Source organism: Strigops habroptila, chromosome 3 (genome assembly GCF_004027225.2).
Source record: "Strigops habroptila isolate Jane chromosome 3, bStrHab1.2.pri, whole genome shotgun sequence".
NCBI classification, from domain to species: domain Eukaryota; kingdom Metazoa; phylum Chordata; class Aves; order Psittaciformes; family Psittacidae; genus Strigops; species Strigops habroptila.
Window position 1 is genome coordinate 80135101 of NC_044279.2, and position 26311 is coordinate 80161411.

The 26311-nt window shown below is 40.1% G+C and overlaps 1 protein-coding gene across 8 annotated transcripts in view; it reads right to left on the minus strand.

Annotated features, from left to right (window-relative positions):
• RIMKLB (ribosomal modification protein rimK like family member B) overlaps positions 1-26311 on the minus strand; it is a 56475-nt gene that overhangs the window by 23372 nt on the left and 6792 nt on the right. For all 8 annotated transcript variants that reach the window (XM_032919805.1, XM_032919808.1, XM_032919807.1 and 5 more), the window contains exon 3: positions 24573-24793. In XM_032919805.1, the coding sequence (XP_032775696.1) occupies positions 24573-24747 (175 nt within the window). In that variant the 5' untranslated portion in view covers positions 24748-24793. The remainder of the gene's footprint in view (positions 1-24572; positions 24794-26311) is intronic.

A 26311-nucleotide genomic window follows, 5' to 3' on the forward strand; every position in this document is an offset into this window, starting at 1 on the left:
TCCTCAGTACCAGCTTTCTTTGTTCTTCGTCTCCAAGATAAAACTCTCCAGAATGGAATACGGTAGACCTTTAACATTACACACCAAACACCACAGTATTCAGATGAAAAGTACAAAAGGAGTTACTGCAATGTGAACAGTAATCACCTTGAATTAACTTAACCAGTTACACCACATCTCCCACATAAGGCCGAAAACCCTCAAGTATCTCTCAAAGACAGCTCAAAGCAGCACATGATACAAATGAGTGGGTAAATGCATGATTCCTTGTAAGTTGGCCTAACCAGCCCTGCTGCTTTTCATTCCCAAAGAACAGCAGGTGAGCTTGAAGTGCAAAGCAGCTAGTCTCTGCTAAAAAGGCTTATTTTGGCCCAAACAGATTAGAACCCATGAAGTTCACAGAAAACAGACACAGCATTAAACTCTAGCGAAGACAGAAGAAAGAGGCAGAAACATCTGTCACCAGTGAGATCAGAAGACATGTACCTATACCATAAAAAAGTTCTCAAGACAGTAACAACTAACATGGTAGAGACTATTTGCATAGCATCATATTCAAGATGACAGCTACCTGTCAACAACCTGATTTAGTGCCATTTTAAGGTGGATGCACATACTTTGGAAAAGAAAACCACAAAATTCTGGAACTTCTCAGTCCTTATTCATGCATGCAGTGGATTTTTTAGTACCTTCTGTCTTCTTCCCTATGACAAATTTATCTCACAATCACAATTTCTCAACTAAATAGCCTCACTCTTAAGAGAGTTATCATTCAGGTGGCACACATTCCAAACGAAATGCCTCAAAAAAAACCAGACATGCAAACAAAACTGAGTTATCCTGAGTTCACGAGTTGCTGCCCATCAGCTAAGATTCCTAAGATGACTATGTGCTAACTCCCACCCCACAGCACAACACAAGGGAAGATGCTGGAGCTTAAGCTTCAGTGGAGGGATTCTATAATAATGAATCTCACTACTCAACTGGGACAATCTAAGCGCCCAAACACAGGCGTTGCGCATAGCCTGCAAGCCAAGCACACTTCTGCCAGTCAATTACAACCATAGTCAGAGTACCTAAGTTCTTAAACTGCAGTCTCACTCCTCTTACAGTCCATAAGCATTGGTGCTTCATCTGCCCAGTTATCCTACTTTCTTGTGCTTTAGAAGCTCTAAGAAGCACTTCTGCATTGCTGGCATTATGGATGGCTAAAAAGCATCAAGATTTCAAGAAACTGTGTGGAGCTTCTAGACATCTTAATTTACACCCAAGCAGCATTTTAAATTGCTAGACGTTTCTGAAACTCATTCTATTCAGTTCGTACTCTACACAAAACCCTTCCAACCTCCACAAAACTCAGTTATCAGAAGATTAACAGCTACTGCAAAGCACTATCTCATGTCCAGGTTGCACGTTATAAACAACTGTACTTTCAGCTGAAACAATGGAAATGTTTTTGCAGAAGGAATATAGTTTCAGGACATTAAGTCCAAAATCTCAGAGAGTTGCATCAGGCATTTTTAACAAAACCTAAATCTCAGTAATATCAAATAACATTATAAAAGTATTTTCACTCCAAATTGTGATTTTGGAAAACTGTGGGAAAAAGCAAACTGAGTCACCAAGTTCTTAACACTCAAATTCCAGTCTTCAAGTACAGCATGTGACCACAAGAACCACAGCCAGCTTCTTCAACAAAATGGTACAATATAACGCTAAATGCTTCAAGTATTTAATACACAAGCAGAAGGAGATCTGGGAACTCTGACATGTAAGTCAAATTACTGATATGAAGCTTCTATTTTCATATAGTTTGAATCATCAGTATTAACTGATAGACTATGATAAATGAAAAGACTAAAGTAGCTGGAAAGGTAGTAGCTATGGCCTGGGGAAGAAACCCAAAGGACAGTGATACAAGAGTAATGAATAAGAAAATTTCTTAGAGAGAAATATTATATTTATCTTTACTTCTATGTGTACATTAGAAAAAAAATAAAGCAGTACACAGATTTCCATGATGAAAAACACCAAGCCTTTCAATCTGTGCCTGAAGACAACTGGTAACTGCCTTGCTACCCATGGAAGTCCATGACCTATCATCCCACTTTTCAAACCAAATGGATCAAAAGAGCAGGGATGATGCACAGAAGGTGGGATTGCAGAAGTTCCCTATTCAGTGCTGCCATGAATCCAGCCACATACAATATTCTAGCCATTTAAGTCACCTTCTTTCAAACCGACTTCCAAATTTCACAGACCTGTGCGACTATGAGAAATGCCCAAAGTGAAATAATTCCTTGGAGAGCATGGACAGCTAAGAAAGGAATCCTCATCTTTATGGCCACAGGTGCCACAAGCAGCCACCTCTCAGAAGAATTTAACTCCAGTGACTGCCTCAGTCTTTGGTGGAATCTCTAGTAAATGCCAACTGCTCTGAAACATGCAAAATGAAGCAGGAAAAAAGCGTTTACTGGGGCAGACCCAGGACGTGAAATACAGTTCTAACAAGCATAGCATACAAGTGGCATAACGCACAGTCATTGTGCATACGGCATTCCAGAAAATAAAATCTGAATCAAATTTTCAAAAGCACTAAACATATACCAGCTCCCATCACATTCCCAACAGGAGCTAACAGGGACTAAGAACTTCCCAAAATATTACCCAGATTTTCTCTCAGAGATCTTAATGCTACCCTGAAAGTCTCCAGCTCTCTCAACTTCATTGCACCAATTTATTCATCCATCCATCCATGGAGTTACTAACATTTCCCAAGTGAACAGTCACTAGAGTGGCAGAATTTAGAAATAATTAGCAGAAGTAACATTAACAAAATATTATTCTATACCTCAAAAACTTGCTGCAATATGCTGATTTAACATTACATATCTATCTTCTAGAACAACTGTAAGTAACACAAAATCCCAGATCCACAGTAAAAAAAAAAAAAAAAAAAAAAAGGCATTTAAATGCAATTTTATTTAAACTAGAACTTTGAGGAGCAGCTAAGCACTGAATTTTTAGAAGCCTGGGAATTTATTAACACCACTTTGGAGCTGCACAGGCATTTTCTCCTCTGCATCATTTACCACTGCACAGCCATAGTCTATCAGGAGGGCCATGAGGATGACCAGGGGGCTGGAGCACCTCCCATATGAAGACAGGCTGAGAAAGTTGGGGCTGTTCAGCCTGGAGAAGAGAAGCTGCGTGGAGACCTCATAGCAGCTTCCAGTATCTGAAGGGGGTCTATAAGGATGCTGGAGAGGGACTCTTCATCAGGGGCTTTAGTGCTAGGACAAGGAGTGATGGGTTTAAGCTTCAACAGGGGAAGTTCAGGTTAGATATAAGAAAGAAATTCTTTACAGTGAGGGTGGTGAGGCACTGGCACAGGCTGCTCAGAGAAGTGGTGAATGCTCCATCCCTGGCAGTGTTCAAGGCCAGGTTGGACAGAGCCTTGGGCAACATGGTCTAGGTGTCCCTGTCCATGGCAGGGGGTTGGAACTAGATGATCTTAAGGTCCTTTCCAACCCAAACCATTCTATGATTCATTTGAATGCTAAGTTGTCACAACTTCTCCAAAATTTCACTGCCATGGAAAAGCCCCTTTGATACCTAGTATTACCAAGGTATTTTTTTACTCCAGTGTAAACAGAAAGAGATTTCAGTAGTTCTGTGCTAGGTGTTTTAAGTTCATCTTCTCTCCATTCCTATACTACTTACTAGTTTTTCAAATCAAGTTAACAAGTGCTGGAATTTAACCCTATGGGTTTAATATGACCACAATCTCCTCCTCCACACAATCTTAACCAAAAGGCTTTCTCACCAAAAGATACTTCCACAGCTCAGCAGTTCAAATGAAATCACACGTAGCAGAAATAAAACTCTCTCTCTAGAACAGTACCTACACCCTTCTATGCCTGAACAGAGAACACAGAAATAAAGAGAAGCAGATTCAGCTTCAACTGGTAAATTCCTAATGCAAGTATTGTGAAAAGTTTCACAAAAGGCCACTGCTGCAGCAACAAACAGAAAGCAAGCAGGTACCTGAGTGAAACCAACTCTATTTCATGTCCCTTCCTGGACTTAGGGATCTCTTCCCTTCCCCAGGAAGAACATGGAATCCTTCTTAGACATGCACAGGCTATCAAAAATGGTGAAAAACTTGGGAAGGATAACAACACTCAAAGTGATTATGGCCATTCTGGCTTAGGGGTTCTCTTCAGACACAAGGGGGAAACAGCAGAGTTGCCCATATACATATCTCACTAAATCAATGCTAGTTGATTGACCAACTGATCATGCTAAATCTCTGTTTCAGAGCTACATTTCTAGTCAGAATATATTGTTTGCTTATAATCCCAAACCACAAGCACTTCTTCAGAGTCATGCATAAACGTGAAATGAATGAACCCAAATATAAAAGCATATGTAAAAGGTATATTACAAACACTAATTCTAGACCACCATCTTGCTCTGAGAGTTGATTTTATGGCAGGTATATAAGCATGGAAACTAGACTGAAATAACGTTAAAGCCTTAGCTACCATTATTATATATATATATAAACACACAATGAAGAAACTGTGACACTAACAAATAAAATACATTTCCAGAGACTACTTGGAAAATGTTCAAACAGGTATAGAAGGAAACATTCAGTATTTTAGCCCTACTCCCAAACACAGATACTTTAGTGATAAAACTGCTAAGATGCATTTTAAATGAAGTGTTACAAAAACAAATGCCACAAAAGGGAAATTAAAAGATTCATTAAACAAAACAAGTCAGTGTTGGAAAAGATGCGATTTCAAACACCTTGAAAAAAAGTGAAATTCACTCTGAAAAGTGAATTTCTGCTTTTCCCACTGAGTTTATGTAAAAGTTCTCATTACACATCTGCTTTTCCAATTTTCTCCTGGGCAAAGTTAGAAGAATTTTAAATAGCTTCCAATGCCTAAACTCAAAGAAAAAACATTCAGGACAAGATCCATTTAAATATACTGAAATTAAAAGTGCAGCTGTTGATCTAAGTTTTAAATTATTTGAATTATAACAACACAAAGACTCTCACAGCTCAGATGGAGTGAAGGGAGATAGTTTTGACTCCCATGTTGCAAAAGGGTCCCCCAATTTTTGCACAACTATATGCATGCATACATGCCGTACAGCCACTGCATAAGCAATGATTAGATTGTCTTTTGTCTATTAGATTTCCCTTCAAAGCTCTCAATGAATATGATGATTCTTCATATTAAGAGAAAGTTCAGGCTCACAAACAGGATTTACTGGTTTTCACCACACTTCTTCGCTGGAACTCCTGGAAGAGTTTTCCCCACTTTTTGGACAGTTTTTCTACAGCTGAGTCGCAAGTCACTACGGAGCAAGAGAGATTTTCTTCATACTGCTGGTGTTGGCAAGCCACTTCATCCACTGTCAGTACCACTTTGTCTCTCTAGGTCTTTAGTGCCAACGAGCTGGCATACGATGATGGTGTGCTCCATGCAGATTTCTGCCATATGAGCCATAGCACTGGACTTTGTCTGGATCTGTGGGTAACTGCACATTGTTTGGGCCATAACGAATCATCTCTAGCACAGCTAATTCCCTCAGGTACTGGATACCTCTCTCCATTGTGGTCCACTTGCCTGGGTGACGTATAACCTTCTTTTAAGGGATACCTTTCCTTCACACTTGACAGGAGTCACCTCTAGAGGCTAACGACTTGTGTCCCATTCCAGCCACCTTGTCAATGCCTATTCCCTAGGAAGTTTCCCTACTCTCTAATTCCAGACTACTAGCCCAGTTATCCCAGCACTAGAGCAGCCAGGTGATTATGTGTTCACCTGGATGATGGCTGAAATATTTCTGCATATCCCACAGATCATTCAGGGATAGGAACTGAGTGGTTACCTCTTACTCTGCCTCTATCTCCTGTTCTTGTGATGGCCCTGCTTCATCTTCCTTCACTACATGAGCTGACTTTCGCGTCCATTTCTTCTTCTGTACAAGGGCACCTGATAACGTCAGGTTGGTTCTTTGGTTCAGCTGCAGTGCCTGTCACTGGGGTTGGAGTAGCCACAGCGCCTGTCACCTTGTCGTCAGATCCAGAGACCTCCTTTTCCCCTTGAGGGCACTGAATAGTGTCAGCCAGGCCTCAGTGGACACAGGCATGCAGCACGTTGCAGTGATGTGTCCCTCTCTGGAGTTGCCAGGGTGACAGCATTCTTTTTCCAAATATTTTACTAGTTTTTCGAGATACTGCACTTGTTCAGGGGTAAAGATACAAAACACTGGAGGTGCCACTGGCCTAGGTACTTGCCCATACTATTCTACACACCCTGCCACTCAAAACTATCCAGCCTTGAGACAGATCTCCGGGTGGCATTCTTAAATAGTTGTTTAACCTTAAAAAAGACCTGGAACACGTCCAGCAACATGCTGTTTCCTAGTTATAGGACCATGCTAGTTTTGACATCTCAAGGATATTCAAAATCTTCAAAATCCTCAGCTGCTACTGTAATTAGCATAGTGGGGAAGATGTGGGAAGATATCTCCTCCGTAGATTGGCTCTCCAGGGAGAAAATTTAAAGGTGTAATTATTAATAGTTTCTGATAGATGGCTCCCAAAGTACAGAGGTGATGGCAATGCTGAGTACAAATACTAGGTTAGTTTCACAACCAGAAATTCTGTCGTACCATTAGCCAGTGTTACAAAATAGAACAACATGATAACCTTAGCCCAGTTCCCACGGGTGACAAACAGCACAACAGGGAACACATACTGCAAGTAAGGTACTACATACTGCAACTTTAAGAACAGGCAAACCAACTTTGACAGCAAATAATTCACTGTGACCAGTGACTATTAAGCTATACAACGAACAGTTACAACAGATTTGTTCTAACACATTCTATTCACATTTGTTGTTATCTCAACCCACTGAGGCCCACGTTGTGTGCCAAAAAGGACTGCTGTGGTTTAACCCCAACCAAGTATCACGCGGCTGATTGCTCACTCCCTGCCACTGGTGGGACGTGGGGGAGAATCAGAACCTGTGGGTTGAGATAAAACCCAGTTGCTATACTGAGCATGATGTTCTATGGTATGAAATATCCCCTTGGCTAGTTCAGGTCAGGTGTCCTGGCTGTGCTACTTCCCAATCTCCTCACTGGCAAAGCATGAGAGACCGGAAAGTCCTTGATCAGTGTAAGTGCTACTGAGCAACGACTAAACATCGGTGTGTTATCAGCATTGTTCTGACTAAAGCCAAAACAGCACTGCACAGCTACTGGCAAGAAAATTAACTCCATCCCAGCCAAAACCGGGATACTCTTCTATGTCTCAAATGTCCAACCTCTGTTCATTTTAAATAGCAGGTAAAGGGGGAAGGGGGGGGAGTCAAGACACACCTGAAAAAAAAAACCAAATAGATAATTGGGAAGGTCTTTCCAAAAGCAGAAAGAAATCCAGAGGAAGAATTCAAGCAACCCAGAAAGGCAGCTGTCTCCTCCCATCTGAGATGAATCTAAAATTCTCCGTGCAATGCCAAAAATCTACTAAACACCTTTTAAATGCATAACTTAGGCAGCAACTCTCTCTGCTACCAAACAATGCATTCTTTCATCTCAGGAATTCACCCTTTTATTAACTTAAGCAAACTGCTGAATTCATCCCATGTGAGTTTTCAACAAAACTAATGAAGACATGTAGCCTTCATATCTGTCTCCCATAACAGAAAAGATATCTATAAGCACACTGTCAGAAACTTTTAATAGATAATATAGAACTACCTGAATCTTCCAAGTGTTTTCAAACATGTTTGATTGAGCCTGAATTCTGAGGAATGAAAAAATCCCCTCAACTTACTGTTTTAACCCGTCATTACAGCCTAAGGACTTTCTAGGCAAAATTGCATTAAATTCATGAATTTGAGTCACTTATTTTGGAGACAAATGTATCCTTCTTAAAGGAAGGAATTTAACCATGATATTTCAAGTAAATTATGAGTTAAAACTGATTCCAAAGCTTGCAGAGATAACATTGACTCTCATCACCAGGGAGTTTCTATAATTCCTTTTTTTACAACAGTTTCAGGTCTCTTCACGAGTACAGTCTTTTCGTACACAAAACACACCCAAAACAAAACCCAAAATAATTGTTCGAGACCAAAAGATATAACCCAAAACTTCTTAGTTTTAACAGACATTAATATAAAATCATACACAAAGCAAAAGCTAGAGAAGGAAGAATTCCACCTTTTCCACATTTCTGTAAGCTCACACACTGGGCTTGTTTCCACTTCCCAGCTTTAGCAGGTTAAAACTACACTGCAGTAGCTGCACACGTGCTCCATGCCCATGCTGTAATGAAAATACAAGTATAACATCACAGTATCATTTCTCACCTGTTCTGAATGCAGAAGCTCCCACCTAGTGCCAAAAAGATGTTAAGATGTTAACTGATTGAGACATTTGCTTTGTATGTTCCCTAATCAAGACATTCCACACAATCTGGAACTATCTTCTTAAAAGAAAATGCTCCTCAGAATTACAGCCTTTCCAACCAGACAAGGCAAAGAAAGAAATCATGCAGTAGTACTGTTGTACTCACAGACAGCAGACTAAAGCAAGCAGAAGGGACATCCCCCACTGTCATCTTGGTTTGACCTTTGAAGGCAACACATTTAAGAGATCAGCTATTTTACCACTAACCTCTAGATTGTAAGCGTAGCCCTGAGTTTAGCAATCCCCAGAAATTGTTAAATATCTTTATATGCATTTATTCTGCACTACAAGCTTTAAAACTTTTTGTCTTGTCTTTCCTGAAATGAGCATCTGCCCAATTTACAAAGAAACAAAAAGCACTGAGGGGCTACTGATCTCATCAGAAACAAATCAACAGTAGAGATGGAGACAGAAGCTTTTTTTACCAGCATCAGGTATGACAAATCTCCTTAGTTCATTTATCTCACTCCTCCATAGATTCCTCTAAGAATCTTCTTTTAAATATTTGCAGGTTACATTTTTCTTCAAGTTCTTCCACTTTACAGCAACAGAATCATAAAAATCTCATTACCAAATGCCAGTCTTGATCTGTTCTCAGTAACAGAATAGTAATTTACACTCACTCCTCGTCTCTGCCTCGATCAATTTAAAAAGATTAAAAATTCTTAGAGGAAAAGGTTTAAGTGCATGTTATGCACCTTGGAAAACCCACGTGAGAAAGGGGAAGAAATGACCTCTTTAGAAATCCCTGTGTTGGACAAAACACGTAACACTGTGTTTCTAAGACAATTTAAGTCACCCTGTTGCAGCAACAGTTTTACTTTCCAGCCCCATGCAATCCTACAGCAGCATGAAGTACCACCCAGTCCCTAATGCTTATCGGCCCCACTGGTGAGCAGGTAACACCAGCAGAAAACTGTTTTGTTGTGGAATTTCATTTCTGCAGGTATTGCAAGCTGAACCAGCTCACTGTAGGATCTGATCAGACCTGAAGCTTAAATTGTCAAGACAGCACCATTTTCAGTCTGTAGAATTATCTGTAGTGAGATTTTTTTTTTCCTCTTTCTTACATCTACAACTCTGTGGTCACTGTGCTAACCCAGCTTTGTAAAACTTAGTTAAAAAAAGAAGCCTGTCAGACCAATTTCTCTTTCTCCAGCTCCTGCTCTCCTGTCCTATGCAGGTAATACATTCTCCAGTGGCTCCCACTCTATCACATAAGAAGAATTTGCAGCAAAATTGCTATAAAGGCCCAGCTACCAGCCTTGTTCGAGCATGACAAACAATTACAAGCGTTCAGACATGCAGTTTACATGTATGGATGGCATCCCTTTCACCTGCAGCCACAGACCTTTTCACCTCAAAGCATCCACAAAGGGCATGCACTTTCAGAATCCTGCCTCACCTTTAGTCCCAAGCATGTAAGGAGGAGTGCACAAAGAACCATTTCAGTCTTAGGCCAGAATGATCCTGGGAAGATCGACAGAAAAACAAAAGGAAGCAGGATATGAACATGCACATCTCAAAAACTTCCAGTCATTATTAAGTAACTTCTCACTAGCTTTCTACCTACACTTACAGCATGTCTCCAACCCATAACCTCTCCTCCTTGGCAGCTGGACAGTTTGCATACCTGGAGTACTGTGGTGAATGGATAAAGACTCTTTCAGAACGACAGGCTGTGGAAGCGAGGAGGAGGGTTTATGCCTCACATAAAGGAGTGGAGCACAGACGTGCAGCTTGGCTTTGGAGTGTGCAGTGCTAGTCAAGAGACTACCAACAGACATACAACTTGCAAACACAGTTGTGACCATGTATTTGGATTCCCTTCTCCCTCCGTGAGAGCGGCCAAACTTTGTGACAGATTGCCCTGAGAGGTTGTGGAGGCTTTGTCCTTGGAGATATTCAAAACCCAACTGGATATGACCCAAGCAACCTAATCTAACTTCAGAGCTGTCTCTAGCTTTCAAGTTGGCTGCTTTGAGCATTCCTTCCGATCTCACTTATTGTATGATTCTCTTATGTGGCTGCAGCAGCAGGACGCATGCTCCACACTGCACTATTTCACAGCTCAAAATAGATTTGTGGGTTCACTGGGAAATGTCCTTTCTTTCTTTTGCACAATTGAGACCATCTGACAAGTTCTTCGTGCTGAAAGTGGAAAGTGCCTCCATAGGTTTGACAGCTGGGGGAGGAACCACAGCTTGATTCTCTGACCACAATGAAACTTGGAAAGATATTTAAAAAGAAATTCAGTATATGATAAAGGCAAACCTTGTCTGGAAAGCAAAGTAAGGAACATGGGGGGAGAAAGCTGTGAAACTTTTATTGTTAAGCTATAAGCAAACAACTGAAAACAGGCCTTGCTCACCAACATTCCATCCTCCTGGCGGAAGCATTCATCCAACAATGTAGTCCTCCACAGAAAGATGCAGAAAGTTGTCAGGGGCACAAAGGGTAGTTCCCTTTAGGTCCCAAGTTGAGTTTGAATCTAGTTTTGTGGAACAAGTTAAGAGCTACTCCAAACCTTTAAAGAATTTTTAGGGTACAATTACGAAAACACTTGTCTCACTGGGGAACAAGCACACAAGAACTGCAACCCAAGCAAAACAAAGCCTTTAATCTTAGTCTGCAGGATATTCACAAAGATCGTCTAAATCAGAGAAACAGGGACACATAGTAACACTAGCAGGAAAACTTGATACTGGCTCTTTTGTTATTCATAAAAACCCTCATTGCGACAGGAAAGGCATGATCTAGGAATGAAAGCCACCTCTCAACAACATGAACAGGTAGGATTTGGGTGCGTCTGTTTTCTAGAAAAGTAAGCTAAAAGATACATGTGGTTGGTGCAAGAAAACCTGGAACTCCTAAAAATTAATTTCAAGATGATAACAACTGACTGCCTCTATCATGGCAGGCTCAGTCAGGTTCACTATTGCTCCCTTCCTTACCTCCTAGTAAGAAAGGGCTCAACTCAAACCACATCATCCTGCCTGGTCACCCACCCTGTGGGTCTGTTCCTCATCCAGGAACAGAAGGTCCAATACTTTGTATTTTTTTTTTTATCGTATGTTTATATCCAAAAGTAATATATTACTTTTTCATATATATTAAGATGTTCTTAAACATGAAAGATAGCCTGCAAGGCACCTCAAAAAAATATGAACCAAACGCTGAAAGCAATGGCTTCAAAAGAACCCAAACAGAAAGAATTCCAGGAACAGAGTAAGCCATTTTCCAAAGCAGTGGAGAAGTATAATAACAATGGGGATGTGCCAATTTACATATTCATTAAACAAGTATGAGAGAGAACAAGGCACAAGCACAACCTCTCCAGGTATTTAGAGAGATAATTCCTCAGTCTCACTGACAGGATATATACGTATCTTGAATGTAAATATATTGGTATTTATATACTTGGTATAACCAAGTATATAAACTTGGTTTATATATATATAACCAAGTAACTGGTTATCACTGCATCACTCCTGGTTTTCCCTACACCTAAGTTTTCCAAAGCCTGGCTAGTAAACTGCATTGATAGATCCAGCACAGTCCCCACATGTCTGCACATACATTATTTATAAAGAATGTGTATACACAGTATTACGTTAAAAAGCTACATTAAGAGAAAACTCCTGAATCCAGAAAGTCAAGCACACAAAGGTTAGCAAAAGCCACAACTAAGGATATGTCTGCAGCACTGACGTGCTGTCTTCAGTCACGCATTCTTTCCCCCCCTCCCAGCATTTATCCAACCTGCACAGGAGGTATAGCACTCACTCAACAAGCAGCTACTCAGCACTGTACCTTCTTTTACATTGTCCGGTCTGTAGTCCATGTACTGGTGTACTGAAACCCTTGCTTGAAACACACAATTATTCATTTCTTCTTGAGTTTAATTTATTGTGCTTGTCACAGTAACATCTAAATACTTCACAGACTTAACTTATTTTGTCAGCACCACAGGAGACCAGTGAGCATTCTACTAATTTCCAGCATGGGGAAGAGAAACAAAGAAATAAGTGTAAAAGGAATTCTAGATGCCACATTTGGGAGACCATGATTCCTCAGTTGCTGATGCTGCACCAACTGACTTTATTTGTGGATGCAAGTGTTCAGCACTTTCCCAAAGCTGATCCTAGCATCCAAAGTTTGGGCACTCAGAAAATGCAAAAACATGCAATTAAAGGCAATTTCTGAGCAGTCCAATTTAAATCACCAGACTAACACTTTTCTTCCAGCAATATCCTGCTTCAATGTCATAAATGTCTGTGACCACACAGAAAGCATCCTACAAATAGTCCTCTTCTTCACTACGCTGCAAGTTATGCTTCCAGAGCAGAATACCCTAGTACTCTAAGGAGAACGATGAAAAAGTAGCATGTGATCAAGTAATTTAAAACATAATACCTGAAAACAAATACACAACAAAGGAGCCAAAAACACAAATTTGGTTTTGCCGATTTCTAATTTGGGGGTACTTGCTGTTGCTACTCAAAATAGTATTTTGATTTACATTTGCAGATAATCAAAAGCGAACTTCATCACTTGGCACCTAAGTAACACAAACATGACACTGATGGACTAGCACATGAGGGTTAGAACAGTTTCATCTACCATACAGTCCTTTGACACTGCAGCTGGCAGCTAGGTGTCAGCAGCACTGGGCCAGCAGCCTCTATGTGGACCAGCACTTAAGGTGAATTGGGCTCTACTGTCAGCAAACATTCGTGTAAACAGCTGGCAGAGGAATGTTTTTCTCTGCAAGAGAGAAAAGCTCTGGAAGGTTTGATTCCAACCCAAGCACTGGAAGACAGCAAGTACTGCAAGCAGCTTCCTTTGCCCCAGTCACTCCCCGTAGGATTCATCCCCCTAGATGTAACACCTATACTTCCACTTCCTTTCTGTCCCTCCTTATTCCTCCAGTTCATTTCCAAACTACAGATTTCTCCTCCTGTCAAGTAGCTTCTTTGCCTGCAATTTTGAATACCACTCTAGCCACTCAGTTTCCTGCGTTGCCTCCAAACTTCTTTTCCATTTGAAGCTCCTTGTTCAGTTGGCATCTTTTCCCACGAAGTTTCAACACACAACCCATGTTCCCCCTGGTTTCCAGCTCCAATTTCCTTCTTGAGGGAAGCAACTGCTTAACCAGCAAGAGTTTCACTGCAATCTTTTCCTGTTACTATTGCTTGTTCCAGCAGATTTGCAAAGCATGCTGCCTTCACTCTTCCCCATTGACACTAAGTCCCCAGTCCCAAAACAATTTAACTCTTCTTACCCCTCCTACATTTGAATGGAGTACTTTACTCCATTCAGGTCTTTCTGTCAGTGAGAGGAGGGATAACCAACAGGAAAGGAAATACCCATCTTAAATTATGTGCTCAGACCAAACTGCAGCCCATCCCACAACAGACAAAGCCACAACACCAGAAGTCCTTTTTTTTCTTTTCTCTTTTGCATAATAGAGGGATATGTTTCCAATATTTTCACTGTGAAGCTTAAAGAAGCCGTTAAGATACTTAACAGACTATTTTTTCAAAGGGTAATAACTTGGGACAAATTTATGTCTATCTTCATGGGTGTAACAAGCCACTTCAGCCAAATTGAGCTCCTGTTCCAAGCTAGTTCTTTCAAAAACATCCTTACAAATTTAGAGAAAAATAGAAAAAAATTCTTTTCTCCTAGAAGTGCCTTCCTTCCACTGAATTGTTCTGCAGAAAATTTCCAAAGCTCCCTCAGACATTTAAGACTTAAGGGGTGACAGTGTATTAATAGAGAAGGACAAAGTATAAGCAATAAAAATCTGGTTTACAATGGAAAGTTTTGACCCATTGTCATGTTAAGATGAGCAATATAAGACCCATACGCAATGTCAAAGAACACCTCATACAATGTTTCATCAGATACAGGATGTCGCTTTAGGCATCCTAAACCTAAGTACTAAACCCCAAGATTGCAGATTGCTCCTGCACTGGTAAACCACTGCAGTCGTACTGTAATATTACTGAGGATTTAATCTGTGTTTTCACAAAAACATAAAATGTTCAGATTACTATTATCTGGGGATTATCAAGTAAAACAGTTACAAAACTAAGAAAAGCCCCTGTGATCTCAATTTCCAAAACCATCTACTGCTGATTGGTTACACTCTTCTGTACTGAAGCAATATATATATTTCTGTTCTATCACGATACATGGTACTGTCAGTTTGTAAAATAGTTTTAACAAATGGTCCCAAGGTAGCAAAACCAAACAAAACCACTAAAGGCCACGATTCCCTTGAGTGCCAAATTTAATTTCTTCTCATCTATTTAAGTAATGTTTCTACCAAAACTTAACCCCTCAGACGATTCTCAATCAGGTCTAAGCAGCTTCAAGAGCTAATTAAAATACGAAGTCAGTAACTTTTATTGGGGGTGGGGGAAAGCAAGAGAATCAATTCAGAATTGAAGACCTTCACAGTACTATGTGGAGCATAAAAAGAAACTTGGAAGCAGAAGCTTGACTTTTCACACCAGGTTCACAAAGGCACGCCAGGTTCAAAAAGGGATTTTGGCATTTTTCGCAGTAAGCATTTGGTGGTGGAGATATTCTTTTACCTCATCATTCAAGGACAGTTACTCAGATATGGAATCCAAATACTGATACAGTCATTAGGCGACACAATCTTCCTAAGTCGGTCTCTCTCTGTCCATATCAATCTGTTTCGTGTTACATAAACCAAGTACCTACCAGGTCAAAAATGAAAATATAACCCTAAGGTAGGGCATGAACCTGGGAAGAAATACACTTGCATTCCATTACTTCCTCCACCTAAGACAGAAGTCTTCAGAGAAGTCTCAGGCAAATGCCCCAAACTCCAGCTTTTATATGCTGCCAGCTCTTCCCTCCATGTGATGGCTCAATAAAGGCCTGAGCAGGCTCAGTGGAGATGGGCAAAGATGATGTGCTTGCAAAGCACTGGAAGTGCCTGACCACACTTCTGGCAGAGAAAGGTGACCTCATACTATGACAAAAAGGACTGGAAGGTGGCAGTTAAGATGAAGGGTTGTAACAGTTAGGGGGATTGGCTGACTCTCAGTTAGGCTGACTCTCAGTTGAGTATATCAACTGGTTGTGTAAATGTTTGTCCAGGACAGCAGAAAAAAGCATGAATGTCTTCCTGAGAGAACCAGACCAGTACAGGGGAGCATATACAGGGCTCAGCCCAACCCAGAGTATAAAATCTGAATGACTATCCAATAGAGTTTTGAAGGCAGCAATGGGCTTGAGCTGGCTTAAACCCCCTTATGCCTTCTCAATGGCTGGTGATGCCCAGTGTTGTCATAGTGAGCATATCAGATGCCTGTAATGAGAATCACATCTGTAATGTGATCCAACAGCTCTGTCAATGCTACTTATTTCTATTCCTAAAACACTTCTCAAACAAGAAATAGTTTTATACTCTGAACAACTAAAGGGAACACACAAGTTTTTACAAACAACTTCCTCTTCTGTCCTTGTAAAAGCTTAAAAGGAAATCCCTACCCCCAGAAGCTCCACAGCATTGTACCAGCACAACAAGACAACAGGCTAGATACCTAGAAGGCACTTTCAAATCAAGCTCTTAGAACTCAAGGGAGGTATTTATTGATCTTCTGACTGCTATGCTTCCCTACCAGGTCTCAATGACAGAAACTGCCAAGAAATAGGATTTGACAGCATGAATTTTGAGCATATCATTTCAGTGATGTTACATTACAACTATTACTGCAAATGAAATCACCTGCTCTATTTACTGTGCCAGCGCAGCCCACCCCTCTTCTCAACTAAAAAAATCCAGACGAGAACACTGGTGTATTGAGTCTTTTTACATCGCCTCTTGCCAAAATGGATCAAATCACTAGTTTGCCTCTTCCACTATCTGTTCTTCCACTACGCTAGTAATGGGCATGTTTAATTCTCCCATTTCTAACTACATCATGCAACATCATGTGTCTGAAAGAGAGAGAACTTCCCTTGCATTAAGCACATAGCACAAGTATTCCATTGGATTACCCTTTTTGCTTTATCTTTAGAAAAGAACACATTCCTCTCTCCTCTCTTTTTGTGAAAATATATTCCTAGGATCTGGAAGCCAAATTCTTCACTAGTACAATTCCACTGAGAGGCGAACATACACACACCCCCAAAAAAACACCAACCAACCAACCCCAAGCAAGCAACAGAAAGATGCCATCTGGGGGGAATGAATAAATAAATAAACTCCTTGCAGATGTGTGGAAGCGAGTAACAAGCACAGCAAGACAGCCCCTAGTTCAATACTTGCTCTAAATGGAAATACAGAGCAAGAAAACATTTCTGCATAACAGGAAAAGCCTTCCATTAGGTAAAGCACTTCATTAGTGTAACGCTTGTAGGGTTTCCCTGAGAACATGATGAGAATACCTTTGTTCTCAGGTGTTCTACTCATGTTGTCAAGCACATAACACATTCTGCTTACCAAAGCTTGCTTCAACTTTTGACAAAGGCATTTTAAAACTCCGTATCATGCTTTTAATCCTAAAGCACTGGACCTTTAAACAGATATGGGATCATGTAAGCTTTTCCTTTTAAAGAACAATCATTAAAAAGGACGCCATCACAGATTTTTGTGACACTGTAAATGTTAATTATTTACAATACCAGCAAATAAAAAATGTCTGATATTTTCATTAGTGACACTTTTTCTTTTGGTTCTCCTTTTCATTCTAATCTTTTAATGTAGAAAAGGGCAGATATAAAATGAAAGTGTAATTCTTGAAACCAGTATTTCACCACAGTTTATAGACAAGAGTTTTAAGAAAGTAAAGGGACTTGTTCACGGCCACTGGCACTCCTAGAAGCCTGTATCAGTTAAAACACAGGTCTGCACACTGGAAGACCCCTCTCATCACCTAGTGAAGTTGCCATACCAATCTCTCTCACATTCACAATCACTGCCTGTTATTCACAAGTGGGTAACAACTAGACTTGGAGAAGAGGTGGAGAAAACTGAAGCTACTGTCATCGCTTAAAGAACAAGTACTGCTGACTTCCCTGATCAGAAACCCAGTAAAGTTGTCAGTTGTTGTCAGTTTCATAAGTTTTTGTGGTATTGATACTTGTGGTATCTCCTTATGTCTCACACATGAACACACATACTTTCCCCCTCCTGATTTAAGTGCTGCAGCATTTTACATGTTGTTACCTGCCTCGGAAGACTAATGCAGCATTAAGAAACACCCTCCACCAAGGAGAGGCTGGTTTAAAACCACACCAGTCTGCAGACCTGGGTCACAGTGCAACTGCTCAGACAACTGTGCCAGCACAACTTGCTTAGGTGATGCAGCACTGGAAGAGGGACTGTTGGAAAAGTGACACAGAAACCCCCAGCCAGTTAAAGACTCGTCTGAGAAACACGAGACCCATTTTAATTTCTTGACTGTGATGTATGGAACACGCCTTTCATCTTGCTTTTGTGGTTTTTTACATTGTTTTTCCCCCAGATAGCCATTCCTGATAATTTGTACAACAATTAAAAACCTGGCAACGCTTTCTGGCATTTTCAGCTATGGTGACATGCACATCTGTTCAAGATGATATGTCCAAGACGAGCCTGATTTTCCTGGCTGACTGTGTTGGAACACATGCAAATGAAAAACTTCAGTCCTTAACACAGCCCTCTGAAATTACCATAATAAAATACTTCCATGCAGAAACATTCCTACCTCTCCATCTTGTAAAGGTAGCTTTGGACTGAGCCCACATCTACTATTGATGACATACTGACTCTACTGAAGAAACAGAACTAATCTGAGAAGATCAAATTCATTGTTAGCGTTTCTTATCTAGCATCAGCTTGAGATAACATGCAAGACTAGAAATCTCTGATAGCAAGGAGAAAAAATGCAAGGACATCCAGGGTCACAAAGTATAAATCCTTTCTTCCTACATGAATCCTAGGAAAGTTGTGTTTGGTGTCACAGTTCTAGAAGAAAACAATTCTTCCTAAAACATGTGGCAGCTGTTGAAATGCACTGTTATTAAAATATGTTTCTATGATAATAAAGCAAATGTACAAATTGCTGCTTTTTCTGGTACACATGTGTTTGTCTAAGGTATCTAATGGCGGGGTGGTCACAGTCACCCACCCCTAAACACAGCTACAGTTCCAGAATCCCCTCTATATACTGCCTACTAGTAACGCTTATGGCTTAATAAGATTTAATATCAATCAGACTGGCAAGCGACTGGCTTCCGTAGTCAAAGAACATCAGAAAGTTTCAAGTGGTTCTGAGCCCAACACTTTCAACACCACAAAATTCACTTCATGTCTAACCACCTTCCAGTCCTTTGCACACAATGCAGTTTCTTCTCCAGCTCCCACTACTGAGTTACAAACTACTACTACTTGTACTAGCACTAGTAGTACTACAATTGCTTCCCAACTCTGCAGAGGAAGCAATAGCTGCTCTGGCTGTTGTTAGTAGCAGGAAACAGGCCAACTCTGCAGTGCTCAACAAGGCACCTTGCCAAGGCCACTTGCCTCTGCTCCATTACTGCCAGAGCCATTGCTGAACACTGCAGGAAAGCTCCTGCAGTACGGTGCACCAGGGCACTGCTGAAACAGTCAAAGAGGAGGTGATTATGTTCCCTATTGCGTGATAGAAGACAGGTTTTAGATGACTTAAAGATGATTCAAAATTATTAAGACTTCTAACATTTTGATGTAACAACCATTTCATAGATGTAAAAGCCCTCTCTTATCATGGATCTAGCTGATAAGAGCACTTTTCTTTCCATTACACTGAAAACATAGGAATTTGTATCCAACCTTACTTTTTTTTTCCCCCAGCTTTCTATACTTCACAGAAATTTGACAGAAATCTTTCAACTATCCTGATTCCTCCAATGCTATCTAACTCAGATTTGATTCTTTGTGAGACAAAGAATCAAAGATCACAAATGTTTGTTACTAGTTCAGACAAAATCATAAATGAAGGCCAGGTCATATGAAACAAAACCAGATTTTGCAAAATTAAAGACTTTAAACGAAATAGTGACTAATACTGCAAATTTCAGGCCCACACAGGAAACCCAGATGCCTAAACAAGCACATCAGCAACCTTTACTAAGTTAACAGAATCTTACCTTCTAAATAAATGCCTCATCTCTGGCAGTGTTCGAGGCCAGACTGGACAGAGCCTTGGGCAACATGGTCTAGTGTGAGGTGTCCCTGCCCATGGCAGGGGGTTGGAACTGGATGATCTTAAGGTCCTTTCCAACCCAAACCATTCTATGATTCTGTGAAATACTTCCTCTGCAGCAAATATGAAGACAAGACATCAGTTCCCAGGTGACATTCATCTGACTTAAGACAGCCGATCGTACACTAAGTATTACTGTTTAAGAACAGATTACTAATATGTCCTTTTTATTCCTCAGCTAGACTGATCACTTGCCTTTACATTCCCAAAGGAAAAGCCAAGAAAGTCTTAGAAAAGTTAACACTTTGTTTTATGCTTTAGGACACGCCAATTCCACTCACTCCAGCATTTTTAATAGTTTAAATGTCATGAAAGCAACCTTCCTTAAAACTATTTTCCTTCACAGGACAGTATCAGAAAACACGGAGATTCCAAACACCTCAAATAAAGGAAAGGTAAGTTGCTGGCTCAGTGATCTCCAACTTCTGCTATTCTGGTACCTAAGAATTTTAATTAAGATAATCTTGTATATAATTTTAACAAAGGAAAGATCTAGATTCCCCTAGCATGTTCTTCACCAACAAACAGTTCTTGAACTGTGTTTCCCTACAGATGAGGCATGTAGTCTATGGGGAAGGTTACTGCTAGGTCCTACACGCAAGTGAGAGGAAAAAGAGCGCTCTCTTCAGAAACAGGAGACAACCAATGAATTACCTTTCATCTCTTGTCCACTAAGTCTCATAGTATGCTTGTTCCCTACAGGCTTTTTCCACCTCCACCCCCATCCCACCCTGCACACTACCGCTCACTAGTTTCAAATTCCCCAAACCTGTTATATCACTGCGCTAGCAAACTTAACACATGTAATTTTAAACTATTTATCTAACAGGACTCACTGTTAAGACTTTAGATGTGTGTCGGAAAATATCATGTACAGTTTTGTTAGATTATATGTTTCAAATGAATATAGGAATCGCCAAACTACATTAGGCAACTAGCCATTTAATTTCGTAACCCAGTACATTCCTTGCAGCAGTAAATACCAGACGCTTCAAAGAAACACAAAAACATCCTAAAGCTGACACTATGAAGCATCCCAACCATAAGAAAATTCCTCTGTTTTAAAGAATGCCTTGAAGCTACCATTAAATCAACATAAATACGAGCCATTCCCTAGAAGAGCAACACCAATCTCCCCTGACCTCGTGTACTACAGCTAGCAATTGTGTGACCACAAAATGGGTTGATGAAGCAAGCTATTCCAACAGAAAACTGTTCATAATAATGAACACTGTTCCATTGGATTAGCCAACTCAACTCACATGAATGCCAGATCCTGCAAACAAGCAGAGAATTTGGTCAATCTTTTTTTTGAATTAGATTAGTTTAGCTACAACATGAAAGCAAGCCAAGAGAGACATTAAGTCCTTACACAAGGCAAGCAGCTAGAGCAAGGCTGGAAAGGGGCAAGAACACGGCTGCTCCATTCCACAGTAGATGATACCAGCCCAGTTTAGCTTCAAGAATTTAGCTCTTAAGAAACAGACTACAGCCACACGATAGTTTGAGCCAGTTTAAATCAGAATAGCTGCAATATCACCCTCCACTTTTTTCCATACATGCATTCCTGTGCACCAATGTTGCACATGTCTGGTTCAATACCCATTTCAGCAGGTTCAGCCCACCAAAGCAGCAGAAAAATATTCATTGTTTTATGCATCTGGACTTTTCCACTTATTTTAACTTGACTTTTGCCTGGGAGATCTACAGAGCACTACTGCCAGTGTGCCAAGGAAACAGGAAGGCATGGCTCGAGTAAGCAGGCACTTACCTAATTAAGGTATAAACCATAGTTATTTTCAAAAACTAGTTGTTGAACTTAACTATTTCCAAACTAGTTTAAGCATAAATGAGTTTAACAGTTCCCTTCTAAACTTAAAGGGAAAACTTCAATTCTACATCTCTTAACTTGCACTTACAATCATTTCTGGACTCATGCTGTACTGAGTCATGTAACATAGATCTTCAGGATATGGCAGGTTCATCATGTGGCCAGTAAAACTGGGGGTGGGGTGGTGCTTGGGATGCTGGGTCACCCCAAGTTGTGGAAGGAACTGTCAAGAGACATGCTACACGCAAGGTACACAGCATGTAACTGGTGAAAGGGCCACACATCCCACTGTTCTGCTCCATTTTCCTAAGTTCACAAGTGTCTTTTCCACTCTACCTCTGTGAGGTAAATCGCTTCAAGCTTTGTAATGTCCCGTGCTGAATTTTCAGACTGCAAAGACCAGTCATGTTCCTGACACTCAGCAAGCCCACAAAGAAATATCCCATCTACAGAATACCACACTGTAAAGTTTTAAACAGCATCCAACTTGACTTTGTAAAGTTAACATTCTTTGAACAATTTATTTGAGAAACTGCCTAGGTTTTGAAGGACAAAGAAAAAAAAGCTCTAATCTCAAGTGTATGTGAAAACCTCCAACACCATCCATTACCCTCAGAGCCCTGTATTGCTAAGCTTCCAACACAAATAATGGCAGAACTGGAAGCAAAAGCAGGTTATTATCCACTGAAGATATACTCTCTTCATCAACTTTACTCAACCTGGATCCCTCACACAACAGTAGATAACAGAAAGGGTAGAGAATGCATTACCTCCTGGATTTTGTTCCAGGACACCTTTTCCTAGGCCAGCTGAGAACTTTAACACAGAAAATTAAACACAACACTTTTGCTTGTGTCCTCCACCAGAAATCTGTATCAAAAAAAAACTAGGCAAGCACTAAAAAAAAAAGAAAACTGGAAAAATAAGAGGGAAGATTCTTCATCTATCTCCAAGAGAAAGAACTGTTTGATATAAGACAACTCCCACACCCCAGCCCAAAAAGATCACAATTAGGTCAGATTATTTGTAAGAAAATTTCTAGCCGCAATCTTTCAGCATTTTTATCTTGCTTCTTTTCAAAAGGTCAGTTATTTACACAGTTTGAATGAACGCTTTGTGGGAAAATAATTTCCTTTTTTTATATTCTCTTTCTAGTCACTTCCTTTATTTTTCTCATTCTTATAACTACACATTCCTCAGCATTGGTTTTCCAACTTGCATACTTTATCTTTTCTTCTTGCAATAGATGCAGCATTAGGAGGCATTAAATAGAAGAGAGCAGAAAGGCCCACAATTCAAGCTTGCCATACTTAATTCCCAAAAAACAGGCAGAAAACACATCACCAAGAAATAAACACAATACTGAAATGCTGAAGGACCAATTCTGCATCTTAGAGGCTGCAGCTATAATCTAGGAGGGCTGCCTTCACAGAACATGCTGTCCTAAGGCCAGCACACCCAGAACAGTAAGATATTCAGACTTTCTGACAAGAAGTTGCCTTGATTTGAACACATCCTACAGAATTTCAAGTTTCTGATAAAAATCATAGATACCCCAGAATAAAAGACAAAACAGGTAAATAAAAGTTTAGTAATACCAGAATAAAAAAGAAAAATCCTGTTTTCCCATGCATTTCTTCTACGTTTGTTTGATTTGTGCTACAGAAAGGTACAAACTCTGAACAAAGTTCTTCCTCTGAGTCAGTTTTAACATTTCCCTCCTAGATAGATTCCCCAATAAGGAACAAGGTACAAGATCACACGGCAACCTCTTCTTCAGGGCTGAGGGTACTTGTATGTTTTCTCTCCACAGAGAATTACTCTAATACAATTTTCAGAAATTTAATCTTTCCCTGGATGTCCACTGATTCTTTTTTACTGGTATATGGGGAAGAGAAATGGAAGAAGTAAAGGTACAAAACAACACTGAAGTCTCCTTCCTTTAGGAAATCCAAATTAAAGAGTTGGAAAAAAATATAACAGTGTAACACAGCTTGACATTCTCCCCATAACATAAGCTTACTATCTATAGAATCATCTTATTTAACATTCCTAACACATTTTAGTATCTTGCTTTCCCTTTTAATCACCACAGAAAAAAAAAATCTAACAGGAAAACAGAACAGAAACCTTATTAAAACACTGTAAGTAGTTGTAATAGTTCAAATTTTTCTGTACAGCAGCATAGAATCATAGAGTGGTCCGAGTTGGAAAGGACCTTAAGATCATCTAGTTCCAAGCCCCCTGCAATGGGCAGGAACACCTCACCCCAGACCATGTCACCCAAGGCTCTGCCCAACCCGGCCTTGAACACTGCCAGGGATGGAGCATTTACCACTTCTCTGGGCAACCTATACCAGTGCCTCACCACCCTCACAGTAAAGAACTTCTTCCGTATATCTAACCTGAACTTCCCCTGTTTTAGTTTAAACCCATCACCCCTTCCTTGTCCTATCACTACAGTCCCTGATAAAGAGTCCTGCTTTAGTTATGTCACGTTATTACCTCTAGCTCCATGACAACTGGTATTGTCCATTGAAAATTCCTTTTCATTTCACATATGTTTGCTACCTTGAATTCAGAAAATAAGCAGAAGAAAAAAGTCCTCCTGAAACTCTTAAATGTGACCTATAAACTTCAAGTACCTATGCAAAAAAATGAAACTCCATGCTTTAATTCAGAGGTCCTTATCCTGGAATCAGTACACTAAAGCAACCCTCTATGTCTATGTTCTACAGAGGGAAGGCAAAAATAGTTCTAATGTGAATTAGCAAAGTTAGTTATATTTGATTATCGCAGTAAATACTAAAGAATATCATATCATCTAGATCTATATGAATTAGGTGATGTATGGTATTCTGGCACACATGGAATTCATTACTGAAGAGTACAGATGCTCCATTTTACAATCTTTTTCCAAATACCCTTTCAGCACATTCCCAGCCTTATCTCATTCTCACCAAGATTTCCATCCTCAATGGTCAGCACCACTTCATCCATCACCAAGGCCCGGAAATCTAGCTCCTCTTCACAGCACTTGGCCTTCAGTGCTCTCAGGATCTCCTGCTGAGGGTAATCTTCTCTGATGCGACGGTCTGTTAAGAACCACAGCCTGGGAGCAACCGAACTGCACATCTTGGAGTTGTCTTGCAACCTTCAAGGTCTCCTTTCAATGGAACTTCTAGATGGTGGACAAGATGAGACTCTGTTAAGTACATAGGCTCCTATCTTCATGTTCCCCACTGTACCACGTCCTACTCCCTCTGCACAAGTCAGTCCTTTTCAATGGAGCGCAACTTCCAACCTCCAAGTGGGAAAGTAATGTCTACACCTAACCTGCAGCAGAAGCAACAACTGGAACAAATCCATTTACATTCAACGGAATGAAATGGAATGGAATTCAATGGAATGTAAATGCTAGAAATCAGGTCTTGAACCTCATACCAGTTTCATCCACAAGAAGTACACACTTGACATAACAACTGGTACCGGTAGTAGCACCCCCCTTTCTTGACAGTACAAAGGAGCATGCCAAGAACTGAAAACATAGGGATGGCCATCTCTGAAGGCCAGAATTTCAACTTCACCATTGGGATAATTCCTTACAAATGGAAATAACTCAGCCCATCTCCTAGGCACTGCTAAAACACCAGTGACAGACTTGATGTATCCCTATCCACCATATATGGAAGACAACAGAGTGTGCCAAATTCTTTATGTTAAAAGAGCACTCCCGAACAAGAAGAAGAAATCCATTAAAACAGAATTTTCCATGTGAGTATTTCAAGACTGATTTGCTCTTACAAATACTTCACATCCACTGTACTATCCAGAACATATCATGGGGGGGGGGAGGGGTAAATCAATGGAACAAGAAGCATCTTGAAGTATTAAGAATACCCAACATTAATACATGGAACCTAAAGCAAAATCAAGGTTTGAATGTAAGTGCTAGCCTTTTCTTGCTCCACTTTTTTTAAATCACTCATATACATAAACAGCACTAGCAAAAATTCAGCACCAAAACTAGAAAAAAAACAGTTCAAACTTAAGAATTTCAATTTCAGTGGTATTAGAAGTGATAACAGCAAGGTACTGCTCCTTTTACTTTGAATACAGACGACCTGGACTATTTTTGACTGTATACTGGAATATTTTAAAAGCTGCTAAACAATTACAGTTAATGTTAATGGAATACTCATTTACACTCAACAGAAGCAAGCAGCATGGTGTGGGTAAAAAAAAAATTGTGGAGTAAAACAGAGCTGTTTTCCACGACAGATTTTAAACTTTCATATTGAAACAAAGAGATAGAAACCGTTGTTTTCACCAACAGAGCCTACATGAGTTTCAAACAGAATTGAAGGCTAGGACAGAAACAGGAGTTCTGCCTGGTAGTCCTAGTGACAGGACCTGTTGTCAACAGAAAATGAAAATGCAGAAAGACCTTAAGTGTACAACTGCTTTCAACCAACATCACAAAGAATTTCAGGTTTTGTAGCAGGTCTTGGGACAAAAGGACTGCTTTGCTACAACCATGAGCTGATTTTATTGTTATTATTATTAAACCAAGTTTTTTATACTAGTGCAGCTTCTTCTGAAGAAGAAGATACATTTTTAAGTGGACATTTTTATTCCTAGTACTGAGAACCATGACAAGAAGAAAACTTTTTTCCCATTGCTTTGGTAAATGAGGAGC